The sequence below is a fragment of the Epinephelus moara genome, chromosome 24, assembly GCF_006386435.1.
Source record: "Epinephelus moara isolate mb chromosome 24, YSFRI_EMoa_1.0, whole genome shotgun sequence".
NCBI classification, from domain to species: domain Eukaryota; kingdom Metazoa; phylum Chordata; class Actinopteri; order Perciformes; family Serranidae; genus Epinephelus; species Epinephelus moara.
This window is the reverse complement of record NC_065529.1, coordinates 15,085,975-15,112,591: the sequence shown is the minus strand read 5'-3', so window position 1 is coordinate 15,112,591 and position 26,617 is coordinate 15,085,975. Positions and strand designations below refer to the sequence as shown.

Sequence of the window (26,617 nt, the reverse complement as noted above, 5' to 3'; positions counted from 1 at the left end):
TAAATGACTTGACTTGTCTTGCTTGACCTGAGCAATGACTTGACTTGAGTTGTGTGGCTCTCACCATAGTATCTTGGGACTTGCGAGAGACTTGAAGGTTAAGACAGAAGACTTGCTTGTGACTTTCACATGTTTGACTTACTCCCACCTCTGCTAACTAGCACCAAATAAAGTACAGCAGAGGCTGATGAGAATGTCATTAGTTTTACAGATACTTAAAGGCGCTGTATGTAAGAATGTGGCCAAAACGGTTACTGCACTCAAATTCAAAATACTGCCGCGAGTCGTGTCTGCCCCCCCTCCCCTACAGATTCAAGGTTGCTGGACAGCGGCACGCTGGTGACTGATTTGTTTACCCACGGGCGGCTGCCGTGGCAGGGCTGCGTTGACGCGTCCTTGATCTTCGGTTTTCCAGCGGACCGTTCGAGCAAGTCCGAGCTGCTAATGCTATGTACCGGGACACTGCTAATGCTGCTTGCCGTGCTGCTGTAGCTCAGTCGTAACTGTAACTGATGCTGAGGCTCTACTGACTGCGTGACTGGTAGATGGCGGTGGGTGGCGGAACAGGCCAAAACACAAATTCAAAACAAAAACATGATTTGCAGACCGTAAATTTTTTTTTAAAATGTGAATATTCTGGCTGTACTATTGTTGTCAGTGAGATCAGTATGTTATATGAACATTATTCCTTAGTCTCTGTGACATATTAGGAGGATTTTACGACTATTTGCTTTAGATTTCTTACATATAGCTCCTTTAATTAGAAACCAAAGAACTTGGCAATCAACAAGTTTGACCTCATGTTGGTGTGAAAGATAAGGGATTACCAAGTGACTGCATTTCATCCTGAGGGGACCATGAATGTCTATAGTAAAATTTGTGTCAATCCATTCAATAGTTGTTTAGAGATTTCACACACAAAAAAAACTAAAATGTCAGCCTCATGGTGGTGCTAGAAAAGTCCATTGGTCAACGAAGTCTGTAGGAACCAAGAGTGTCTGTACAAATTTCATGGCTATCCATCCAGTAGCTGTTAAGAAGTTTCAGTCTGTACCAAAGCAGTGGATCGACTGACAGAGCATGGCTTGATCCGGATAGAAACTGGATTATAAAAACAGCACTTGCAGTGCAAACACATTGCATTTTCAACATTTATTGTTTAAAATTACTTTGAGGTACTTTGGTGCATGAGCCATATCTAAATTGCATTTCCTCACAATTTGTCCTCATCATTTTTCATTCCATAATCTGAACGAGCTGTGTTTGTCAGACATCATTTATTGTAAACTGTAGTGAGGAGTGCCTTATTGCAACATGAAACAATCTTTGAATACACGTGGTACATGAAAATCAGTTTAATCATTTGTTTCTAACATATAGGTGCTGAGAGCTCTCCCAATGGGAAACCTAGAAATGAAGCTTAACACTCAGTGGTCCTGTAGATGCTGATGCTCCACACTATGCACAGGAGGGCTGATCTCAGAGCTGTCACTAAGCTCTCCTTTCTCTGCTGGTACTGTAAGAGCTACAGTACCTGCTCCCCCCTGCACAGTGAGCTACAGTGTGCTGCTTAGCACAGACACTGGCCTGAAATCTCCTTAAGAGGTCATGTGCTGTTAAAAGGCAAGCTGGTCAGCACATTTTCAAATCTTCTCGCTATTCAACACTTTGTTCAGCTTTAAACCTCTCTCCCATTCCTCCTCTCTCCTTTTGGTGCATTAACTTTGAACCATGAAATACATTTTAGTTCCTCAAAGTATCCACTTCCTTTCCCCTCTTGCTTTGTGTCTGGATCTTCACAGAACCATGATTTTTTTGTTGTTGTTTTTTGTCCATTCTCCCCCTGCCTGTGTGTTTCTAGTGTGACGCCTAGTGTGACGCCTTCACCAGATGCTGGAGGGAGTGTTTTGGAGTTTGGGAGGTTGGCGAGGGGAAGTGGGGGTTGGGGTGTATGAATGGTTGGTGTTAAAGCTTCAGTCACAGTTCAAAAGTGACAATTCGGAGGTATCAAAACCATATCAGCCGCCTTTAAAGTGATGCCTGTGATATAACTACACTATTCACCCTCCTGTGTTAGCGCAGTAGTACGAGCAGCTGGCGCCTGTGAAGATGTATGCTCCTCACTTGTACTCCTACATACAGTTATTGGAGTAAAACTCTGCCTAGCATTGCCCCATTTGCAGTACACTTTAAATACATTATCTAGACATCCACTCGGCTGTTGTTTTTCTTAGACCAACAGGGAGCTGAGAGATGAACGAGGAAACACGTAGAAAACAAGTTGTTTAGAGAGAGAAGGAGGGGAAAAAAAACGAAGAAGGCGGCTGGTTCTGTTTTTTCAATTATGCTGTGTTGTTTTTTTATAGCATAGTTTGAGACAGACAGAGCTGCAGTTAATGAATCCAGACTGTTTTCCCACCTCTGGGGAACAGACAAAGGGGAGGATAGGGGGATGATGCATGGAGGAGGAGAGAGAGAATGGGAGGAGATTGAGAAGTCCTTGCTGGAGCCATTTCTGTTCAGCAGAGGTGGAGGAAAATAGAGAGTGGGGGTGTCAGAAAGCAGGGGACAAATTTTTTCAGGTCTTTTAGTAAACTTTTCGAATATTGCACAATCTCCTCTTTTTCCCCCTTTGTTTACCCATTGCTTAATCAGTGAATCAGTGTGTTGTGAGGCAGCTGGAAGCATTTAAACAGAGAACTCTGTGTTAAAAATTAAGAGCACCTTTGGGAATACGGCCCCTGATTCCCATAAACCTCAGAAATGCTGCTGCACAATGGCCAAGTTTCCCTGGTGGAAATCAGATATCGCCCTCTCTCTTTCTTCTCTTCTCTGTCTTCTTTCTTTTCTTCTCACTTTTTCTTCCTTTCCTCTCCGTCCATCTGCATTTTTTCTTTTATCCGTTTTCCACTTTTACTCGAACCCAAAATATTTGAAAGACTTCCATTTCCCTCCCTCTGCTAGCCAGGCTCTTCAGAAAAATGTGTCAGTTTTTCTAAACACAGAGGGCTCCTCTGGAATTACAGTCAGATTTATTGGTCCGGAGCTGGTAAGCTTTCACTACGCACACGTTTATTGCGCTGTTATGGCGAGGAATCTGCTTTGTCATTTCCCCCAGCCCAAGCTTTTCACTTCTGGTTGGAGAAATCGATCCTCTGGTCTCCCCTAAATCATCACAGTGACCTGCTCACCCTGGTAAACATACCATATCAGACCTCCACCCTTAGCACTGAGCGCAGCACGACCACGGCCTCCTGCAGCACGACTTTAGCCCTATATCTGAGGTGTTTGTGTACGTGTGAGTCGGCGTGTGTGCAGAGCAGATCTTGGGGCAGCTGTGAAAATACAAGTCTTGCGGTTTGTGAAGCCCTTCTCCCCACTCTTAAACTCTCTCTGTAGTCATGCAGACTTACAGTTTTCATTTCGAGTTAAGCTCAGTGTTTACAGGTACTTCAGTCAGTGCTGCAAGAATTATTCAGATGCTTTGTTTACGTAAAAGTAGCACAAATTGTCAGATACAAATAAAAGACTTCATATTATCTTCATAACACAACTTAAAGGAGCTGTATACGACATTCAGAGCATATCTATGATTCAGAGTCTGGGGTGGTATAGACTGAGCACAGTTCTCAACATGGAGGTGGCTGAGCCGGTGGCTAGCAGCTGATGATGCTAACTTAATTGACAGTGCTAATGACGACAACAGTGCTGACAGAGCTAACATCGTTAAATGGGGAAACTGAGAGGTGGGCGCTAAATGTCTGCAACAACAACGTCTTGATATCAGTGCTTACCACCATATGATCAGTGATTGCTAGCCAGAGGGACAAACTCACGGGGATTCACATGTACAAAGATGCACGCGCGGCTGGCTAGGCTACTACAACAACAAACCGAGAAGTTTGGATTACGATATAGCTACACAGAGGTATGACTTCATTCTTTGCTCAGGACGCCATTACTTCACTATATGTTTACATTAAAAAAAATAGTGGTGTGCTGTTATATTAATGTTCTGAATGTCACATATTGCTATAATAAATATTTTTATCTTAACAATGGACCACATGACTACGGTGTGAACGGGATCACTTGTAGTGACAAATCAACATGTAATTATCACCAATGCCAAAGTTCTCCTCAGCTTTATGGACCCCTTTAGCATCTTCCAGCTCATTGTTTTCATTTTACTATACTTGACTGCACTATTTAGTTCAAATATATATATATATATATATATATATATATATGTACTTTTGAAGAAAAAACTCTAAAAACCAGACTGTACTTGACCCGCCCACCACTAAAAGGCAGACAGACAAAGTCAGTGACTAGTGACAGTTGCAACTAGCAGGTAAACTGAACATTTTGGTCAGATGTTTGTAAAAAACAAACAAAAACAAAGCTAAGATAAGTTGGCAGATTTACATTTATCAGGACTAAACCTCAATGTAAGTGATATGTGATATTGGGCTTTATAAATAAAATTGATTGATTGATTGAATGTCAAACGAATGCTATTGTTAGGCGTAACTTACTCCATATTGCCTGGATGTGAAAACTGAAAACATCTGTTTGCTAACAACTATTCAACTTGAAAGGTGATAATATGTCAGTGTTGTCTTCGCAGCCTCTTTCCGCTGCCCCCAAGTGTACAAAAACATTTTTTAAGACTGTGAATGTTGTTTTGGCTACTATGGAAGTAGCCATTAGTCCTCCTTGGTTTGTGGACTCCCATTTGGAAGCCTTGAGTTTAGCATTTTGGCAGTTACCATCTTGGATCTTGGAGCCTAAGGTGACTAATATTTAGATGAAAGGGTGGAGCTTACCCTGACGTTAGCTTCCTGCTACCTTGGTTAGCTCACTGCTACCTTGGTTAGCTCACTGCTACCTTGGTTAGCTCAATACATTTACAGTTATGTTGAACTTGGTTGATGGTAATGCTAATTTTTGCTAATGAAAAAAGGTCAAAACCATTCAAACAAAATGTAGACCACATAGCAGAAACATCCATCTCTTTAGAGGGTCTTTTAGTACAACCAAATACTGAACAAGATGTTTTTTAGGTGACCAAAATGGATAAAATATGTGTTATATAGCCTATAGCAATGCATCTTATATGCTCAATATAGTTTTTTTTTTTTTTTTAAATATAGGTTTGCACTGGTAACTGCAGCTGTCTAATGAATATTGTACTGTAGAGGGTACATCATTTTCCATCGAAATGTAGTGGTGTATGGTTAACCTAGAAAGTTGAAATGGATTAAATTCCTGAAAAAGTATTTTCATTCTATAAAAAAAGTGTAAGTACAAGTATCTCAAAAGTATACCCAAGTACAGTACTTGAGTAAATGTACTTTCCACCATTCACTACAGTAAATTAATTATCCTGGACCTTTAAAATCCTCACATCTCCTTTCCTTCAGCTTTAACAATAGCTTTCTTTCTCTGATCCTTGGCTCAGACTCAGTGTGGCTGAGCTGCTGTTTGAGGAGAGGAAGGAAGAGGAGGGAATGAGTGATCCAGGGAGAGGGGTATATTAGTGTCTCGTGTTATTCTTTTTCACTATTTTTCTGCACTCCCAGACCCTTCCTATGTGGTCCTGCACCACATTCAGGACAGTTTGGATAGAGCAGGGGTATTCCAGTTTTTTTCCCCTGTAAATGTTCCATAAATTGGGCGTGTGTGTGGTGGCATGTGCACACGCCTAGGTGTTTAATTTTCATCATCGGGTGGGGCGCTGGTGTTCTCCGTGAGCCGAGCCTCAGGAAAATAAACGCAGCGGCAACCGCCCGCCTGCCGTCGCTTAGCTACAGCTACGGCAACATCACACTCCTCGAGGCAACAAACAGCTTGTCTCATATTCTGTCTGTCTGAGCGACTTTGAATGACAGACGCATTACCTAGACACCTGCTAATTGGAGTTGGCTGTCGTCTCATTTGTCAGTCAGGAAAACTACCTCAAGTCCAAACCTGAAATTGTGGATTGTGTGTGAATGTGCGTGTGAGTGCTGTAGAGAGAGAGATGTTGAAGTAGCTGCCACACAGTATTGCTGACTAATTTACTTCCATCACATGACCATGAGTCAACCTTCTTACCCATCTGCTACAAGTATGTACAACAACATCACACGCACAGGCTCTGCACCAGTCAATATGAATCCATTCAAGTACCAAAAACACTGTTTTTACCTCCTGTGTCCCATCTTCCCCCCCTTCTCACCCCTCCACTCTTTCTCTGTCCAGATGTGGAGCAGATGGCCATCGACTGGCTCACAGGAAACTTCTACTTTGTGGATGACGTGGACGACAGGATCTTCGTGTGTGACAAGGATGGGCAGACATGTGTCACCCTCCTGGACCAGGAGCTGTATAACCCTAAAGGCATCGCCTTGGACCCCACCATGGGGTCAGTTTGATCTCTTACTATCTGTCTTATGCGTAAACACAATCCATGCAAACTCATAAAAATCCCATGAAAACAACTGGAGTCAGACTTCTGTCATCTGTCGTTGTTACCAAACTTTAAACTTTCAAGTTGAGATGGGGGAAAAGGCTAAATGGGAGTTTGGATGTTGGAGTAATTGAGCGCAGATGTTCCATTTGCAGTGCGGTACGCTGACTGTATAGGTTTGGAGAGTAAAAGCATGTTTTTGTTACAGCTCTTTTGTTTATGACCAGACTTTCCAACTAAATTCCTGAAAGTGCGTGTGTATCTGTGGTGCGTGCTTGTGTGAGTGTCTGAGAGCTTGGTAGAAATTAACAGGACAAATGTGAGAATGTGGGTGTATATGTGCCTGTAGCTGCGTGCATCGTTTTCATCCCATGCTATTTCCTTGGACGTAATTGGTTCTTCCAGTAACAAGGTCAGGTAGATTCACTGTAAATGATTTTTTGTTGGTCTCTTTTGTTGTGGTCCGCAGTGATGAGAGGGGGAGAAAAACAGCACGAACAACAATATGACAGCAAAAATCATCCTTTGTTGTGCTGTTAAATTAGTGACCACAAATCTTTTCAGAAAGCCCACACAGACTGTTTACTGTCTGCACCTTCAAAAAAGTAAAATTGACAAAAAACAACATCGTTAAATTTCAAGTTTCCTTCATCTGCTGGTTAATGGTTGTTTTACTCCACTGTGACAGGAGTTTGTGAGGTTTCGGTTTGACAAGGAAATTGTGTGGAATGTGTTTTCCAGCTTGTTAAACACATATCTTTTTTCAGAAAAGATGTTGCTTGCTAACACATTTGCAGGGACTGTGGGCATAATTTGTCATTTGACGCTTTGAATAAGTAAATAAAACTTAAATAATGATTATGCTCTGACATACAGACATACATTATGTTTCACAAAGTAAATACTTGTCAAACTTGTCAAAGTCCTCCACATGATTACATCTCGGAGAGAAACTCATTTTAGGTCTTGAAAATGGTGAAGGGGAGTTACTAAATCCAAGTTGAGGACTTCAGACATCTTTTTTTCTCCAACTAACAGCACAAAATTTATAGATTATGAGCACACATTCCACATTTTCCTTGAAAAAAATGACTTAAAGGAATACTTCACCCACAAATGACCATTTGTTTATCAGTTATTTACCCCAAGTTATGCTGAAGTCTTAAAAAAAAAGTGCCTCAAAGGTGAACAAATAATCAAAAAATCTGATGAATCCAAGCTTCATTTACACAGTACTTTCTAAACATTTGCTTTTTCGCTAAGATACCACTATTGAAAACCCTTCAGCAAAGGTGTGTGTTTGAACTCTCCTGGTGCATGTTATCGGGCAGGGTTCAAACACACGCACTTGCCCAGATGACCCACTTGTTTGTGTAAGAGACTGTTGATGGGAAAGTGTTTTAAATAGTAAAGTTTTAGCGAAAATTAATGCATGTGTTTGGGAAGTACAGGAGACTTGATAAATAAGACTTGGATTATGCCACCTGAGTTTGAAAAAAAAATTGTAGATGGATTGAAAATGTTTTGATGTAGTTTTGCTGTTGTTAAACGCAGCACCCTTTTTCTCCAATTCATTAATTTTCTCCGTTTTTAAAGTCTTTGTTTACCTTGGAGGCATGGGAGAAAAACAAAGTATTCACATTTTCAACATAACAGAGGGTGAGGAATAAATAAACAAAGGATAATTTTGTGGTTAAAATCTTCCTTAAAACAATGAAACTTGCTTGCTGTGTGCTACTGAAACTAGATAATTATTGTCTCCCTGTGAGGGGGATAAGGGCGATGAATCAATTTTAACAAAGCCAGATGGGCTGAAAATGAAACAATTTTCTGATTCACTTGATCTGTTCCTCCATCTGTCCTCAATCACTTCTGACCCCTTGTCTCCACAGGAAGGTATTCTTCACAGACTATGGTCAGATCCCCAAGGTGGAGCGCTGCGACATGGACGGCCAGAACCGAACCAAGCTCGTGGACAGTAAGATTGTATTCCCCCACGGCATCACACTGGATCTCGTCAGCAGGCTGGTGTACTGGGCCGATGCCTACCTGGACTACATTGAGGTGGTGGACTATGAAGGCAAGAACCGGCATACCATCATCCAAGGCCTGCTGGTGAGAACAGCTGCACTGGACTCCCATTATCATCAATTAGCAGGCAGATAATCTCTCTTAAATTAGCTGTCCTTATGTACGCTATTCGTAATGCTCTAAACACTCTAGTGTGCTTTAGAGTTCCCTATATATCTATAATACTCCTTATGTTTCTCCTGTGTGCTCCTGTAATGGGTTCTTGCTCGGTGAGTTATGAGCACAGAGAAGACGGTGGACATTTGCCTTTTCATTAAAGCAGCTGATTAATAGTGTTTAATGCTGAGGCTGTTGATGTTACAGCACTGATGAAGCACACTAACCTGTTACCATGGCTTTTACTGTGATCTGTTGAGAAATAATGGCTTTCATTTACTCACTGATCCTAAGGGCACACACACACACACACACACACACACACACACACACACACGCGCGTGCACACACACACGCACACACGCGCACACACACACACACACACACACACACACACACACACACACACACACACACACACACACACACACACACACAAACCACCAGCTCTTGCTTTGTGTGTGTGTGCACCTGTGATAGGGCATTAGTGCATGCCCATCCTTTAGGTAAAGGTTAAAAGGAAGTGTGTTATTGATGGTGTTGAGTTTGGGCTGTTTTATCAAGAGCGTGTGTTTATTAAGGTCTGACATGCTGTCTTAAAGCTAGAGTTTTCAAAGTTCTGATCAAGATGTATGTGGTCCTAATTAGACGCCATGATTAAGTGTCCCATGCCTGCTAATTAAAACCCTTTTAGATTGATTGTATTTGGACAAATTCGGTTCTGATGTTGGCTGCAGATAGTTATAGCCACTTGGAACCTGGAGTATGTGAAATCAAGTAGCGCAACATAACTATTCCTCTCATGCCCTCTTGCGTTTGTTTGGTTTGTCATGGGTGCATCTGTTGTTAAACGCCTTTACACATCAGTGTACAGAGTGGGTTTTTTGTTGTTTTTTTTGGTGCAAATAATTTGCACGTCAATTTTTTTTTTATTGAACTGCTGTTTTTGCCAGGAGTACTTTCACACAGAGCGCGAACATTAAGTAGCGAAGATGCAGCTTTTATGTTTTTTATTTTTTTGGAATGAAGGTGCTTTTTTGTAGTTTTACAAGTAAAAGGCACCAACCAATCAATGTGTTGGGGATCACGGGGGGAGATGGAGCCTATCCCAGCTGACATTGGGGTACACCCTGGACAGGTCGCCAGACTATCACAGGGCTGACAAGCAGAGAACGCTTACGCTTGCTCATTCACCCTCACATTCACACCTATGGCCAATTTAGAGTCGTCGATTAACCTAGCCTGCGTGTCTTTGGACCGTGAGAGGAAGCCAGAGTACCCATAGAAAACCCACGCTGACAACACCTTTCCCACCCAAGGTTCGAACCCCCAGAAACCAGAAACTCTCTTGCTGTGAGGCGACAACGCTAACCACTGCATCGCAGTGCCGCCTATACTTATGAGGATTAAAAAACAACATCATGGAGGCTCTGTAGTCCAAACCATAGACCGTATAAAATAATGGATGTAGCTACTGTGACATCACCCATTGGTTTGTGGACTCCTGTTTTGAAGCCTCAAGTTTGGCATTTCAGCCTTTACCATCTTGTTATTGAAGATCTAGAAGTCACCAACCAAGGGTGTAGCTGTGGAGGAGTGAGGGATGGATCTGACTCATAGACTGCAGTGATGCTTTGTTGACAGACTGTCACTCAGAGTTGCCCCACAATTAAATATGTGTAACGTTAAGCCTTAGTAAAATGTAAAAAGGTGAGTTAACTAAAAACTGACAATCTATAAAGTTGTCATGAACGGTAAAATTAGGTAGAGACCAAAACCGTTTTTGGTTCCAGGCTGTAAACCTGGTATATAGACCCTCATTTAAACATGGGGGTCTGTGGGGATTGACTCGCTCTTGGAGCCTGCCTCAAGTAACCATTTGAGGAACTACAGTTTTTGGCACTTCTGTGTAGGCTTTATTTTTTTTAGCCCTGGAGGTTGTCACTTGGTCTGAACCAAGACGGCAAACTGCATTACTCCTTATTACCTTGACAAAGGCAGCACATACCAGATCTAAACCTTCCATTCTTACCTTTCACAATAAAAGCCCTGGACATATACAATACATAACTGTTTACCAGAGGGAACTCAAATTCACTCAAAGCATTTTGCTAGACGAACTGCCAGACAGTGTCCTTGGTCAGTAGGTTCCTGGTAGTTGTTGAAAGTTTGCATAGCTGCTGGTATGAAAAGTTTTGATGCAAAATATTTGCAGGCAAGTATTTAGCATTTTCGTGTTGTTTATTTGTCATGCCCCTAGTGTGTAAAGACATTCAAGGTAACATAGTGCACACTACACAGTCATGTTTCCTCAGTGCCTGATTCCAATAGGTTTCCATTCACTGTATCACCAGAGCGTCGCCCTTCAGTCTACGATAATAACCCTTTTTCTCTTTCTGAGTTTCTGTCTCTCTCCCTCTATGGCCCAGCCTGAGATAAACCACAATGCCATCTCAGGTTTTATGCTGCTGCTGACATGGCTTCTTGGGACACTGAGTCACTGGCCTATGTTTATCCAGATCTGAAACTTGTTGCCGTGCTTTTCCTCCTGATTTTTTGTCAGCTACAATGAAAAGCTACAATTTGTCTATGAGTTTTGTCTATTGTGAGCAGTGGAAGCTTTCCTGGTTCCTCTCAGTCACACTTCATCACTTTACAATACCACTTTGTACCATGACCACAGAGAATACTTGTTTCTGAGCAAAAGGCAGGTGGCTGTTAAAATTGTTTATCAGGACACCTAAAAAAGATGGTAAACAGTTTAACCACTGCTCCACATCACAGCACATGGTTTATTAAACTCAAAGTTACCATGGAAACAGCACTTCTGCTTCATGCTACATTACCAGTTAACACTCACTTGTAAAATAAAACTAACCATGGGAAAAATGACTAAAGAAAATCTTTATAACATGGAGGATAATTGGAACAGAGTCTTTTGTGTGTGTGTGTGTGTGTGTGTGTGTGTGTGTGTGTGTGTGTGTGTGTGTGTGTGGTAAGTTGCCATGGAAAAGGCACGATAATGGACACTAAGGTTTCCAGATATAGAATAGAATGGACCCACTGAAGTAAAATGGCACTTCACATTGAATTGTGGGCCATTATTTTCATATATCAGGGCACATTATTGTGTATTATGGCTTGCGTAAAGACAAGATACAGTATGAAGATGAGGCACAAGTGTGCATCAATTAAGTTTGCACATCCAAAGTGAAAAAGTTAATGGCAGACTATTCATTTTTCACCAGACTTAGCTCACACTGTATTTTTGCCTGCACAACTTTCATCCGAGTACATAAAATTTTTTACAAGCTCTGCAAATATGGCACTGGTACAGTATATCTAATTTCTGTGGAAGCACTTATCTATTTTATGGTCATGAGGGGCAGCAAATTACACCAGTGAATGCGTGACTGTCAGTGAAAGTTCATTTTTGGAAAACTGAGTTCTTAGCCAGACTACATGACAGTTAATAAGTAAGTTCAGTAAAGCCCTGGGAGAAGGTGAAACTAATACCATCTCTCTCTCTTTTTCTCTACTTTCTGTGTTCTCTCTTCAAGATCGAGCACCTGTACGGGCTGACTGTGTTTGAAAACTACCTGTATGCCACCAATTCAGACAATGCTAACATGCAGCCTAAAACCAGTGTGATCAGGGTCAACCGCTTCAACAGCACAGACTATCAAGTAGTGACCAGGGTGGACAAGGGAGGAGCACTGCACGTCTACCACCAGAGACGCCAGCCTCCAGGTAGACTACACACACACACACATGCATTCATATCTCACGCACATCTGAACACTATATTGATGCTTCTGGTTTTGTGATTTTATCTCCCACCTTTTTGGTGTCCAGTACGTAGCCATGCATGTGAGGTGGACCAGTTTGGGAAGGCTGGAGGCTGCTCAGACATCTGTTTGCTGGGAAACGGCCACAAGACCCGAACCTGCCGCTGTCGCTCTGGATTCAGCCTGGGCAGCGATGGCAAGTCCTGCAAAAGTGAGTAAGACTATTGGTGTAATGAAACAATGATTAAGTCAGTGCGACCTCTAGCTAACCTGGTATAGTGTGTGAACCGTGTAGACTGGGGGCTTTGCAGTGGCTGGGGTTTGATTCCCGCCTTCGGCCCTTTGCTGTGTGTTACTCCCCATCTCTTTCCCCACTTTCCTGTCTCTTTCCAGCTGCACTATAATAAAGGCAAAAAGCTGTAAAAAACCTATAAACAATGATTAAGTTTCAGTGGCTGCAAATCAACAAATGATCCACATAAACACTCTAGTAGGCACTGTCTCTGTTGCTGTTACTTGTCAAAAGACTTTTAAACATTCATACATTCATTTTCCGTAACCACTTATCCTGTTAGGGGTCACGGGGGGTGGGGGGGGCAGAGCCTACCCCAGCTGACACTGGGTGAGAGGCGAGGTGCATTCTAGTAAGGTCACCAGACTATCTCATTACTCTGCAAGGAAGGGCTCACCCACACTCAGGGTTCAAACCCTCCACCCTCTTGACTTTCAAACATCCACTGTAGAATTGATTCTGAACAACAGGTAGGCTAACCTCAACAGGTCGTTACTTTTGCAGTCGCCAGCGGGTATGTGGAAAGATTGGGAAGTAACGCTAACTAGCTGAGGTAATTTGGGAAAAAACATGAATACATTTTGAGTAGGTTGTAACATGACTGAAACTAGGTAGCAGTTTTATGTTTTGAAAACAGTCATGAGTTAGCAACCAAGCAGAGATCCCTAAACAGTTAACGCTAGCTTAGCTTATTTAGCTTAAAAATACTGTATGAAATATAAGGTTGAAATTGATAGCTAACTTTAACCTAATGATAAAATATAAATCACATAGTTAGCTAAATGTATTGGGTAAATTTTTGAAATAGTTTGCTAAAAATAGTGGATAGCAGAAGTAGTGAACAGTTAATGTTAGCTAACAGTAACGTTAGCCAAGTGGCTAAATTGGTAAAATAGATAATGTTAGCTAACAGTTGAAATAGTGAGCCTAATCGATAAATTGTTCAAATAATAAGTCGTTAGCTAAAGTAATAGGTAAAAGGTTGAAATTGATAGCTAACTTTAACTGAATAATAAAATATAGTTTGAATAGTTAGCTACATGTAATGGGTAAACTGTGTCGAAAAAGTCAGCTAAAAGTAATGGATAAGCAGAAATTGTTAACAGTTAACGTTAGCTAACAGTAATGTTAGCTTAGTGGCTAAATTATTAAAATAGATAATGTTAGCTAAAAGCTATGACTAGACAGTTGAAATAGTAAGCCTAACAGATAAATTCTTCAAAGTAATTGGTTTAAACAGATAAAAGGTTTAAATAGTAGACTAATAGTAGCAGATAAAATGGAGGAAATATCTAGCTTTTGTTCCTCCAAGTGGTAGTGCAGTTCAAACTTGACCAAATCACCCTCAGTACTGACAGTTTAGTTGTATGAAAGCATTTTTGCAACAATATTTTTTTCATAATTTAAGATACCTAATTACATCCAGTTTAAAATAAATTCGAATTAACATGTAAGGAACATGGTGGGTTTTGTCAGCGAGGACACATGAGCCCATCTGATACTGTAGATTCAGCACAACTGTGAGTACACACTCAGGAGCCACAGTGATTCAGCTCTGTAGACCTAAAGCCAAGGGCAGCCAAGGTTGGATCAGGGATGCGGTTCCCCCCTGGGCTGTAGACTGGGAAAGAGCTATGTGCAAAGTAGCTGAGCAACACACAACTTAGTCTGAGTCTCTAGCTCATCGCTGACCTCCCCATGAAGCTGCCAGCCTGATTCAGCTTGTTCTGAGAAGTGTTTTAATATTCTATCAACCAATAATAGCATTATATTGATCTGCCCCCTGAGAATAGCCTGTCCTTGAAAATGACACAATTAATTTAAGTAAAGGCACCCCCTCCTCCTATCCTCTCCTCTCTCTGCCTCTCAATTCAAAATCACTTAATTTTCATGCAGGGCTTTTGCTGATCGTGCATATTATTTACTTGTTTAATCAATACACATTATTTGGAAAAAAATAGTCATGAGTCAGCATCTAATTTTTTTATTCTTTGTAACTAGTAATCATTAAAGAACAGGAATGGGTTAGAGGGCAAAAGAAGATTAGTGTTAACAGCCTCTGTTGAGTTGTGTAATCATATATTTATTTCCAAGATAAAGTCGTTTGCTTTTGTCTTCCTGTTTTGCTGCAGAACCCGAGCATGAGCTGTTCCTGGTCTATGGTAAAGGTCGCCCAGGGGTCATCAGGGGCATGGATATGAATGCCAAGGTGCCAGATGAGTACATGATCCCCATAGAGAATCTGATGAATCCCAGAGCTCTGGACTTTCACGCTGAGAGCGAGTTCATCTACTTTGCTGATGCCACCAGCTACATCATCGGGCGACAGAAGATTGATGGAACAGAAAGGGATACCATTGTGAAGGAAGGTAGGTATCAGGGCTAAAATAAGGGTCAATGTGAGTTTGAGTTTGTGCAGTGATTTTCAGAAATTATTTGATTGGCTGCTGTAACAGATTTTTTTTGACTCTGTAAATTAAATTTCTTTCCCAGGTGGCACTGGAGTTACACATGCACACACACATTCCAGTTATACATATGTATTTTGGCTCAGCTTTTGGCAGTAAAAGCAGGAACACAATTTGCACTTGGAACATGAATGCATGCATGAGATTTTACGCAGGTTAACAAGAGGTGATAAACAACCGTAAGCTTTAAGATTTTTTTCACAAGCCCAGAATCTTGTTAACACAAACATATTTTATTTGTTTAACCTCAATTTATCCAGGTTATTCCACTGAGAACAAATTAACTGCTTTCCACAAATATAACCTAGAAAACAGTCTGCATGATATAATACCTGGTGAACTGTGTGTATCAGCAGGCAGTAATCCAGTCTAAAATCAAGGTTTAAATCTAAAAGTATAAAAAATGGAAATCTTGATCTACACTTATAAAAAGACTCTACAGTTAGTAGTGTTTTCATGTGTGCTGTAGCAATAGGCTTCTCACCAACAGTATGTGTTTGTCTCAGGAATACACACAGTAGAGGGAATAGCTGTGGACTGGATGGCTGACAACTTGTACTGGACAGATGACGGGCCCAAGAAAACCATCAGTGTGGCTCGGCTGGAAAAGGCTTCACAGACACGCAAAACCCTCATTGAGGGAAAAATGACTCACCCTCGTGCCATTGTAGTGGATCCTCTGCACGGGTAAGGGAGACAAAGAAATGGTGGGAGTGATTGAGGTTTTTTTGTTCCAGAGAAAAGGGATGAAGATTGTGGAACAAGAGTTGCATAGGGGTTGCACCGGCAGTACAGTAGACGTTATGGCAGCAGTTAAAATTGTGTCGACTTCGAGGTAGCTGTTTAATGAAGTATGATGCGACATATGGTGAGAGATGATGATGGGTGGTCATTTCTTTTGGTCAACTGCCTGATGACTCAAGTGAAATAACCACAGCTGCTCTGTCACTCACCTCTCAGCAAACTCATATCTCTGTCAACTCACTTTCTGTCAAAGTTTCACTTATCTCTTGTGTATAAGCCGTTTATTGGTTTTATTACTCACCACTTTTTCCCACTGTCTCATCTGTGTCCCTTCGCAATTTCCAGCAGTGAGCCTTTTATCATTTTCATTACATCTGTGTTGTTGACCACTCTGATATACAACGTCCCCTCTGATTACACTTATCACACGCTATTTATTAAAACAGATGGAGCTTTTTTTTTTTTTTTTTTTTTTTGAAAGATTATTTTTTTGGGCTTTTTGCCTTTAATGGACAGGACAGATTGAAATGGGGTGAGAGAGAGAGAGTGGGCGTTGACATGCAGCAAAGGGCTGCAAGCCGGTGTCGAACCTGCAACTGCTGCAGCAAGGCATCACCTCTGTACATGGGGCACCGGCACTATCCACTACGCTACCGACGCCCCAGATGGAGCATTTTTGCGCATTACATGGTAGATTTCCTCCACGAGCTTATTAATATCTCTCTCGCACTCCATCAAATGGCCCTTAATCTTGCCGTGTGTGGATATGTCTTATTGATATGACCTCCTGGGCTCTCTCCTGAGATGCACATGCTCATAAACACCAACATGCTTTTTGGATTGCTTGCGACAGGGTGATGTGTGTCCACACACTTCCCAGGGGAAAGGCACTCGCTTCCACTAATGCCTGTAATCAATCAGGCTCAGAGAGAAGAGGAAGGAGGAGGAGGAATTCGCAGGAAAAAAAGGAAGAGAGGGAGACAGATGGAGAAGGAAATATAAAATGTTAATGCTAATGTCAGTCATATTCCAGGGAAGAGGGGGTTGAGTGTAGTTTTGTATGATGTTGCAGACAGCCAGTGCTCACAGGCTGAGCCTAGAGCAGTGAGGGATATTGACGGGTGCTAAAGTACCTGGTGACAAACATTTGTCAGATCCACTGAGAAACACTGTGGAGCCACATCACAGGATGCTCTGATGAGTATTGTGTGCTTTAGGGCAGCTAGATAAAAGGTCATTGGCTCTGATAATGCCTAAAGATTTTTCAAGATGCCCCAACAAATATTGCTTTTCTCTGTGCTGCTGTCACATATTATCAGTACCTGTACCCATGGTCAGATTATGAGACAATGGGCCTCTGGGCACAGATATGCAAAATGCCCCACCACCTGTCCCACATAGGACCAAGTCACACAGTTTGCCCTTTTTAAAAATGATTTCTGTTTCTTTGTAGTTGTAGGCATTTTTTGTAGTTTTGTCTCTCTTTGTGGTGACTTTGTGTATCCTTGTGGTTGTTGTGTGTCTCTTCAAGGTCATTTTGTTTGTCTTTGGGGTATATTTGACTTTTTGGGCATTTTTCCTTTATGTAGTTGTTTTGTGTCTCTTTGTTGTCGTTTTGTATCTCTCTGAAGTAATTTTGTGTCACTTTGAAGTATATCTTTTTTTTTTGTTTCTTTGTATCTCTTTGTAGTTGTTTTATGACTCTTGGAAGTTTTTCTTTAAGTTATGTTTGTGTCTTTGTTTTTCCTTTGCATGTCGTCATTGTTTTGTGTCTCTTTAAAGGTCTATTTGTGTCTCTTAGGTATATTTGGGTTTTTTCTTTGTCATTTTGTGTCTCTGTAGTCCCTTGACATCTCTTCATGGTCATTTTATGTCTCTTCCTGATCCATAAGCATCAAATTGAGGAGCATTTTACAGGTGAAGGCCAGGGGTGGGCCTGACACTTGTAGGCCTCTGGGCCAGTACCTGGTAGGCCCGTTCAGTAATCCATCCATGCTTGTACCTACAACAGTTCCCTTGTTGCTTCCTCAGGTGGATGTACTGGACAGACTGGGAGGAGGACCCTAAGGAGAGCAAGCGGGGTAAAATTGAGCGGGCTTGGATGGATGGCTCCAACAGAGAAGTGTTCCTGACCAGCAAAACTGTGCTGTGGCCAAACGGCCTCAGCCTGGACATCCCGCAGGGCATCCTCTACTGGGTGGACGCCTACTATGACCGCATTGAGATGGTCTACCTTAACAGCACTTTACGCAAGGTCAGCACTTGCTTGCCATCATCAGGATTACTTTACTGCGGTCTAGAGGCAGAGTGGTTTGCAGAAATCAAGGCAGGGGATTATTCTGACGGGGTTTGACGAGCTGTGAGCGAGGAAATGAGAAATGCGTTTTAAAGTAATGGAGGACAGTGGGTGGTCCATCACAATGCAAACTTTAGTCTGTGGGCTTGAGGCCTTTTAATGCTGGTCACCCGTAGTGGCTAAATTGATGGTATTTTGTTTTCACTGGCCTGTGTGTTAGATATATTTTGGTTTGGTGGTGTTTTTTTAGCGTTTAAAATTTATAATGTTATGGTTGACATAAAATGAATGAAATTTAAATATTTACTCACATACTCTGAATACCACCGAAAAGGGTATTTTAGGGTTTTATGATCTGCTTTTTTGTACCACTGTTGCTTTGACACTATTTTTTAGATTTGTAGCATGCTTTCATCAAATGTTAACTGGTAGAAAGAAAATAAGGTCCATTACATCACATTGTATTGCCACTGTGAACACAAACATGTTTTGAGCTGTAATTCTTGGCACAGAGTGCTGTAGTCTGTTTTTTTTTTTGTTTTTTTTAACCATCTTGTTGCTTTTGTCACATCACCAGACGGTGTACGAAGGTCAGGAACTGAACCACGCCTTTGGTCTGTGCCACTACAAACACTTCTTGTTTTGGAACGAGTATCGTAGTGGCAGCATTTACAAGTTGGACACTACCACTGGCACTGCCACACTGCTGCGCAATGAGAGACCTCCCATCTTTGAAATCCGCATGTACGACGCTCAGCAGCAGCAAGGTACTTGGAAACACATCACAGACACATTACTCTTCTATCCATCCATGTCAAGCCAGACATTATCATTGTTAAAATATAGTACATGAGGCATAATGTGTGTTTGAATGAACTCATATATCTCTGTACATTCATGTTTGTTCATCCACAGGCTCTAATGCGTGTCGTGTGTACAATGGCGGCTGCAGCAGTCTGTGTCTGGCTACGCCAGAAGGCAGGCAGTGTGCCTGTGCAGAAGACCAAATACTCGACCCAGCTGACAACACCAGCTGCAAAGGTAAGACTGACGGGTATTAGTCATGGCATTACATTTTGCTCCATTACAAATACAAGGTTTTATTTCTGGTATGTTGAACAAGAGTAGTCAAACCGTGTGACTGTTTGCTTTGTTGGAACTGCTTGACAAAAGCAGTATTTGAACAAATGCAAACATAAAGGGGGCAGTCACAACAACAGAAGCACTTGCTATATGTAATGCACAGGGGTGCAACTAAGGAATATTTTTTATTATTAATTAACCTGCCTATAATTTTCTTGTTTTATCAATCATTTTGTCAATAAAATAGTAGAAAAAAGTGAAACATGCCCTGTTTAGTTTCCAGAGACTTTTTCTTCAAATTGTATATTTTATTTGACCAACTGTCCAAAAATCCAAAGCTATACATTCATTTCCATAACCGCTTATCCTGTTGGGGGTTGCGGCTAGAGCCTGTCCTGGCTGACGTTGGGCGAGAGGCCGGGTACACCCTGGACAGGTCGCCAGACTATCGCAGGGTTAACATATAGAAACAGACAACCATTCACACTCACATTCACATCTATGGGCAATTTAGAGTCACCAAGTAACCTATCCCCAATCTGCATGTCTCTGGACGGTGGGAGGAAGCTGGAGTACCTGGAGACATGGGGAGAGCATGCAGGCTCCACACAGGCGCTTCCCCACCCTGGGTTCGAGCCAGGAACCTTCTTGCTGTGAGGCCACAGAGTCAACTAGATGTCTGACTCTGTACCAGGATAAGCGGTTATAGATAATGAGTGAATTATTCAATGTTCATAATAGTTGGCAATTATTTTTTTGTCTGTTGACTAATCTTGTAATTGACTAATCAATGCACAAAGTCCAATACAAACTGCAACATATCCTGTCTTTTTGGAGCCTAGAATAATCAAGGTGTTCCTGGTATTTTGCCTTCCCCAACGTTGCTCAAAAACACAAATAAAATGCAATCCAATTAAACAACACCACAAATCAACCAATTTGACACAGTCTAAATAAAAATAAAAGATTCAAATCTTTGCAAAGGTTTTTATTGCAGCACTCTTTATAGTACAAGTGTTGCTGTTTTTATGTCCACCCCTTGTATGTCTTCATTTTAATGCAATCACTAGTCAGCTCAGCTCCAGCCTACTGTGGGTGAGGTGGATTTTGATGATGGATTTCTACTTTTCTTTTAATTGCTCTTTTCCACAAATCCACTCTGTTTTCTGTAATTCAGAAATGCATTTCGATTTTTTTCATGTCTTCAGTGACCTCGTTTTTTCACATTCCTTTCATTCCTCCTTTTCTCCTCCTTCTCCTTCCACAGCCAACCCATCTTACGTACCCCCTCCTCAGTGCCAGCCTGGGGAGTTTGCTTGTAAGAATAACCGCTGCATCCAGGAGCGCTGGAAGTGTGACGGAGACAACGACTGTCTGGACAACAGCGATGAGGCTCCTGAACTGTGCCGTGAGTTACTGCACGTGCACACACACACACACACACACACACACACACCTCAGCTAACATGGTTTCGAAACAGCTACCCCTCCTGTTGGAGTCAGATGATCTCTGGCAGTCTGAACTTAACAGTGTGATGATGCCAGAATGAAATGAGAGAGCAGACGTTGAATCTAGTGAGTATGTGTTTATACTTGCTAATTTTTTGTATATGCGACTACACAATGTATGTGTGTGTGCGTATGTTTGTACAAGGGGGAATGTAGCAATGTCTGTGGATCTGGAAAAGCTCTCTGTCTGCTTGTCCGTCCATCTGTCTGTGGTTGGAGTGCAGACATGTTCTCGTCCCAGACAAAACAAAACCCTGTCCAAGACAGCTCGAATATTTTCACTCTCTTTCGCTCATTTGCACCTCGCATCTCTCCACTCTTTCACCTTTCCATTCCCTGTACGCCTCTCCCCACGTGGTCTCTCATTTTCCCATGTTTCCTTCTTGCCTTTGAATGTGTCCTTTCTTCTCTCCAGACCAGCACACCTGCCCCACAGACCGATTTAAGTGCAAGAACAACCGCTGCATCCCTCTGCGCTGGTTGTGTGATGGAGACAATGACTGCGGGAATGACGAGGACGAATCCAACACCACCTGCTCAGGTACTCTAACAAACATACCCCCCGTACTGAAATCATACTGGTTATTCTGTTCTGTCGTTTACCTGAAGATGAGCTTCACTGTGTTGTCTTTTAGCTCGAACCTGCCCGCCCAATCAGTACTCATGTGCCAGTGGGCGCTGCATCCCTATTTCCTGGACATGTGACTTGGACGATGACTGTGGTGATCGATCAGATGAACCTGCTTCCTGTGGTTGGTCAACTTTGGTGGTTTGGTCTTAAGCTCTAGGCTGATTTCTAGCTTTATATAGAGGTTGTTTTACAGAAAAATGTCACCCCAAATGTCATTTGTTTACCAGTTACTTGAGCTGGTAAAAAAAACCTTTGTTTCTCTCGCATGCCTCCACGGTGAACGAAGAATCCAAAAATGGAGAAAAGCCTTTATGAACTGAAGTAATAGGGGTTCGCATCTAACAACAGCGAAACTATATCAATTCTCACACAATGCAAGCAGTATAATCCAAGTCTCATTTATCCAGTCGTATGCTCAGTACTTCCCGAACACATGTATTTTCGGTTTAACCTTACTATTTAAAACTGAACTGAAAGTGAACCTGATCTATGCTCCTTTCAAAGCCAGGCTCTACTCAAAAAAATCATTTTACCTTGCTGAACATGGAAGCAGTTGGTCTACCACTGCATTGATCAATTTGTTTGTGTTATTGTGTGACTTTGGTGTTGTAAAGCGTTAGTTTGGATTCACCAAAGTCACACAATTATACAGATTATCAATCGAGTTAGTGGTAGACCAACAGCTCCTGTGTTCAGTGTGGTAAAATTAGTTTTTGTTAACTGAGTCTGGCTTTGAAGAGAGCATTGATAAGTTTCATATTTGCTAGTTTTGCTGTTGTTAAACGTGGCCCCCTTAAGACTTGAATTCATAAAAAAAATTTACTCGAGTCTTCATTCACTAGAAATATGCAAGAAAAACTGAGTTTTCTTCACAAATTTAGGGCAACACAAGTTGATATACAAACATTCATTCAGGAGTTGAAGTATTCCAGTGACATTAAGTGTCTAAACTCTAGTTCTGTCCACAGCCTACCCCACATGTTTCCCCCTCACCCAGTTTACCTGCAACAACGGACGCTGCATCAACATAAACTGGCGCTGTGATAATGGTTAGTGTCCTGCTACTGTATTCCCGTTTAGCAACTCCTCGCTTTCCTTTATCACAAGTTTGGTGCATGTTTTGCCACCACCCTCATATTGGCACACGCTCCTCTTTTTGTCACCGCGTACCTTTGTGTGTTGTTGCCTTTCTCTCCTGTCTTTTGTTGTTCTGTGTTGTTGGTTTTGTTGTTCCGTGTTGTGCTGTTCGCCCACTCTGCTGTCTTCCGTTGGTTCTGTCTTTCAGAAAAGGATTGTGGGGACGGCTCTGATGAGTTGAATTGTCCAAACCTGACCGGTTAGTGCATAGATCAACATGCACCACAACAGCCATGATGCTAGCCTAGTTCTAGGACCGGCCAAGCGGGCTCAGAAACAGTTAGGGCTGCTTTTCTGCTAATTGAACATGGCCGCAAGCTGAGGCCAATACTGCTGCCTTTCATTGACTGTAGTCTTCTCCACATAGGTTTAAAGCTAAATTAGATTTGATGCATTGTAATGCATTATTCAGCCAACTGAATACACAGGGAAGTGTAGCTGTTGTGTTAGCAATCAAATTAATGAAACTCAATTTAATCCGGTATAAGCTTGATAGAATGCCAGGTAAAATGATAAAAAATTTGTTTACTATAAAATTAGCTGCTGTAAAAAGGCACTAAAGGTTATACGTTTGGTTGCCCTTTTACATTAGTATGGGTACTTAGTGCTTATGATGCTCTGCTGCCAAGCTCAATGTATCAGCGCTTGGTACATTCCCTCATGGTGCATGGTCTGATCTATGCAGTTTCTGTCATTATTCACTCTCTCATCTCTCATATTCTATTTTATTTATGTTCCATTGTTTTCACTGTCACCCTGTTAATTGTGGAAAAAAAGCAATTACTTTCTGCATATTTATATGTTTTTCCTTTGAGGCAGTGGGCACCTCATATTGCGAGAGAGTGGGTGTTGTTTGATTGTGTTTGTTTTTCAGATAATGACTGCGGGGATAACAGCGACGAGGCAGGCTGTAGTCACTCCTGCTCCAGCGCTCAGTTCAAGTGCAACAGCGGCCGCTGCATCCCAGATTACTGGACATGTGACGGAGATAATGACTGTGGGGACTACAGTGACGAGACGCACGCAAACTGCACCAATCAGGGTCAGTGTCTTAACCTGCTGATCAGGAGTGACAGTTAGGAAACTCATCCCTGCAACAGATAATTGTATACAAGAAATAGCAAATAAGGATTTATAAGAAATTTCTATAAATTAGACCAGCATTCTTGCAACTATACTTTCAAATTGCTAAGCAACTTCAAACCAAAGCCACAATGGTCATTTTTCACACCTTTCTTATATAAATAGGTTTTGAGGACCAAACAGTTCTGGGGACTCCCTGAGAGGAGCTGCCCACTAGGGAGATCTCCCAAGAACTAGATACCTTAAAGGGCTTTTTTATGCCTCTGCATCAGTGAAAGCCCTGGCCTGAGGCATTGTGCTTTCGGGTTCTCTGTCCATCTGTCCGTCCATCCCATTCTTGTCTCAAAATACATTCAGGAACTTTCTTCAAATTTGGCACAAATGTTCACTTGGACTCAATGATGAAATTATTAGATTTTGGTGGTTAAAGGTCGAGGTCACTGTGAACTTGCATCCATCCCATTCTTATGAACTTCTTCAAATTTGGCACAAACATCAACTCGTAGTCAGGATTGAACTGATTAGAATTTAGTGGTCGAAGATCAAAAGTCAAGGTCACTGTGACCTCACAAAAGTTTCTGTCCATAACTCACAAATTCACACACTAGTTATGACAACATTTGAAACAAATGTCTAATAGGATGTAATGATGCAGTGTTGAAATTTTACATCCAAATGGTCATGGGTCAACATCACTGTGACATCATAATGTTGCCGCAAAAATTCTGGCCACGTTTCATTTGTGTCATGTTTCTGCTGTAAAGTTTGGCATTTTAACTTTGGGTTCTACGGGGATTGACCACTGAAGCCAGCATCAAGTGGCCATTAGAGGAACGGCAGTTTTTTACACTTCCACATTGGCTTCATTTTCCAGCCTGGAGATTGCTGCTTGTGCTTAATGGTAATAATGCCTTCTGCAGTCATGCTTACAATCCACACCTGCTCTCACAGAGTGCTGTTTTTGCGTTGGCATTAGCTTCCGGTCCTTGTTCACACAGCACACCTGCGGGAGGATGCTATACCCTGTAATTATGACAATTGAAATAACTTAAATCTGTATGAAATCCATAAACACACTACCTGGTATGTTTTAATGGAGCATTGCACCAATAACAGTTGCGATTATTTGTGGCAAGATTGCATGATCATAAATATGAGCTCCTGCAGCTGATGGGAATGACTGCAATTGATACCAGCCTCTAACACTAATAATGTATGATAATAGATTTCACCCGATCCCAGCCTGTTTCCAAATGCACCATGGGTTTACTATGCACCTGGAGCTGAAAATGCATAAACAATCAGCACCTGATGCAATGACTGATCTGCATCTAGATGCTAGAAAACCTGGAGCCTCATCTCTAAGAAAAACTTTGAATAACTAGTTGATATTAAAAGCTAAAGCTCATGTTAAAAGCCACTATTCACAAACAAATAGCCACTGGTCCTTTTCTTAACAGTATTTATGGAAGACAGCTGTAACAGGTGGTCGTCATTATCATGGGTGGATTGTTTCATCTCTGCACTGTTTTGTCATTTATTCCCCGAAGTGCACTAGAGACTAAAATCATAGCTAGTATTTACATTTCAGTCAGCAGATGTAATAGGTCCCTGGTCCCTATTAGTCACACTGGCACCAGTCCAAAGGGTGCCACCACTGGCACCTAATAACTCTCACTAGTCATTTAGTAAGTGATATAATAACTGTTACGATATGCCCTACTTATAATCATCTATTCGTTATTATGCTTCTACTGTTAAGAGCAACATTGAAACAATAACAAAAACTGATTCACTGGCAGCTGGTGTTTATGACTAAAACAATGACCCTCCGTCTGAAATGCATACTTTAATCTGTTCAGTCTTTCCCGTTGCTAAGACTTGTTGCCATCCAGATTCCTAACAGACAGCTCATTAGTTTTTGTTCTCACAGTCTTTTGATGCCGCACATTGTCTCTGCTCAGGGCCGTGTGTCCTGATTTGATTAATGCACGCAGGGATTGAAGACAATGTCATTTTAGAGTTTTATGACATCTTTCTCTCCACAGCCACGCGTCCCCCTGGAGGCTGTCACACCGATGAATTTCAATGTCGTATGGATGGTCTGTGCATCCCCCTACGTTGGCGCTGTGATGGGGACACTGACTGCATGGACCTGAGCGACGAAAAGAACTGTGAGGGTGTCACACACATGTGCGACCCGGCTGTCAAGTTTGGCTGCAGGGACTCTGGTGAGGAGACCATATTTAAACTAGTGTGAAGAACACAAAGTCAAGTTTAAGTACATGTTTTTTAAAAGAAACCCTGCCTTCTATCCATAGCACGCTGTATCAGCAAAGCCTGGGTGTGCGACGGTGACAGCGACTGTGAGGACAACTCCGACGAGGACAACTGTGAGGCGCTAGTGTGTAAGCTCTCTCACCATGTGTGTGCCAACGACTCCACCATCTGCCTGCCTGCAGAGAAACTTTGTGATGGCACTGATGACTGTCCAGATGGCTCTGATGAGAAACTCTGCGGTAAGAGACAACAGTGCCCAGGCTGTGTTTCAGTACAGGAGAACGCCATAACAGCGAGTAAAACTTGGCATCATAAATCATGTCATCAGGGCTTTAATAACAGCTCTGTGAAGCTATCCCTTATGTCAGTGCTCATCTGACTTTCTCTTTTTCTACAGACCTGTGTTCACTGGACAATGGCGACTGCAGTCATAACTGCACAGTGGCCCCTGGCGAGGGGGTGATCTGTTCCTGCCCACTGGGCATGGAGTTGGGGCTCGACAACAAGACCTGTCAAATCCAGAGCTTCTGTGCCAAACACCTTAAGTGCAGTCAACGCTGTGAGCAGGACAAGTTCAGTGTGAAGTGTTCTTGTTACGAGGGCTGGGAGTTGGAGCCTGACATGGAGAACTGCAAGAGCACGGGTAAGGGGCCGTGGAAGCAGTA

At 42.0% G+C, this 26,617-nt stretch overlaps 1 protein-coding gene across 1 annotated transcript in view; it reads left to right on the top strand.

Moving 5' to 3' along the window:
• Positions 1-26,617, top strand: part of LOC126385512 (low-density lipoprotein receptor-related protein 1-like) — a 79,461-nt gene that overhangs the window by 52,328 nt on the left and 516 nt on the right. Inside the window, exons 7-23 of the mRNA XM_050037264.1 lie at positions 6,247-6,409; positions 8,347-8,569; positions 12,202-12,391; positions 12,497-12,640; positions 14,854-15,090; positions 15,696-15,876; positions 17,965-18,187; positions 18,807-18,996; positions 19,145-19,270; positions 20,580-20,720; positions 21,237-21,362; positions 21,457-21,573; positions 22,421-22,501; positions 23,464-23,631; positions 25,721-25,903; positions 25,994-26,191; positions 26,350-26,614. Of these exons, the coding sequence (XP_049893221.1) occupies positions 6,247-6,409; positions 8,347-8,569; positions 12,202-12,391; positions 12,497-12,640; positions 14,854-15,090; positions 15,696-15,876; positions 17,965-18,187; positions 18,807-18,996; positions 19,145-19,270; positions 20,580-20,720; positions 21,237-21,362; positions 21,457-21,573; positions 22,421-22,501; positions 23,464-23,631; positions 25,721-25,903; positions 25,994-26,191; positions 26,350-26,614 (2,956 nt within the window). The remainder of the gene's footprint in view (positions 1-6,246; positions 6,410-8,346; positions 8,570-12,201; positions 12,392-12,496; positions 12,641-14,853; positions 15,091-15,695; positions 15,877-17,964; positions 18,188-18,806; positions 18,997-19,144; positions 19,271-20,579; positions 20,721-21,236; positions 21,363-21,456; positions 21,574-22,420; positions 22,502-23,463; positions 23,632-25,720; positions 25,904-25,993; positions 26,192-26,349; positions 26,615-26,617) is intronic.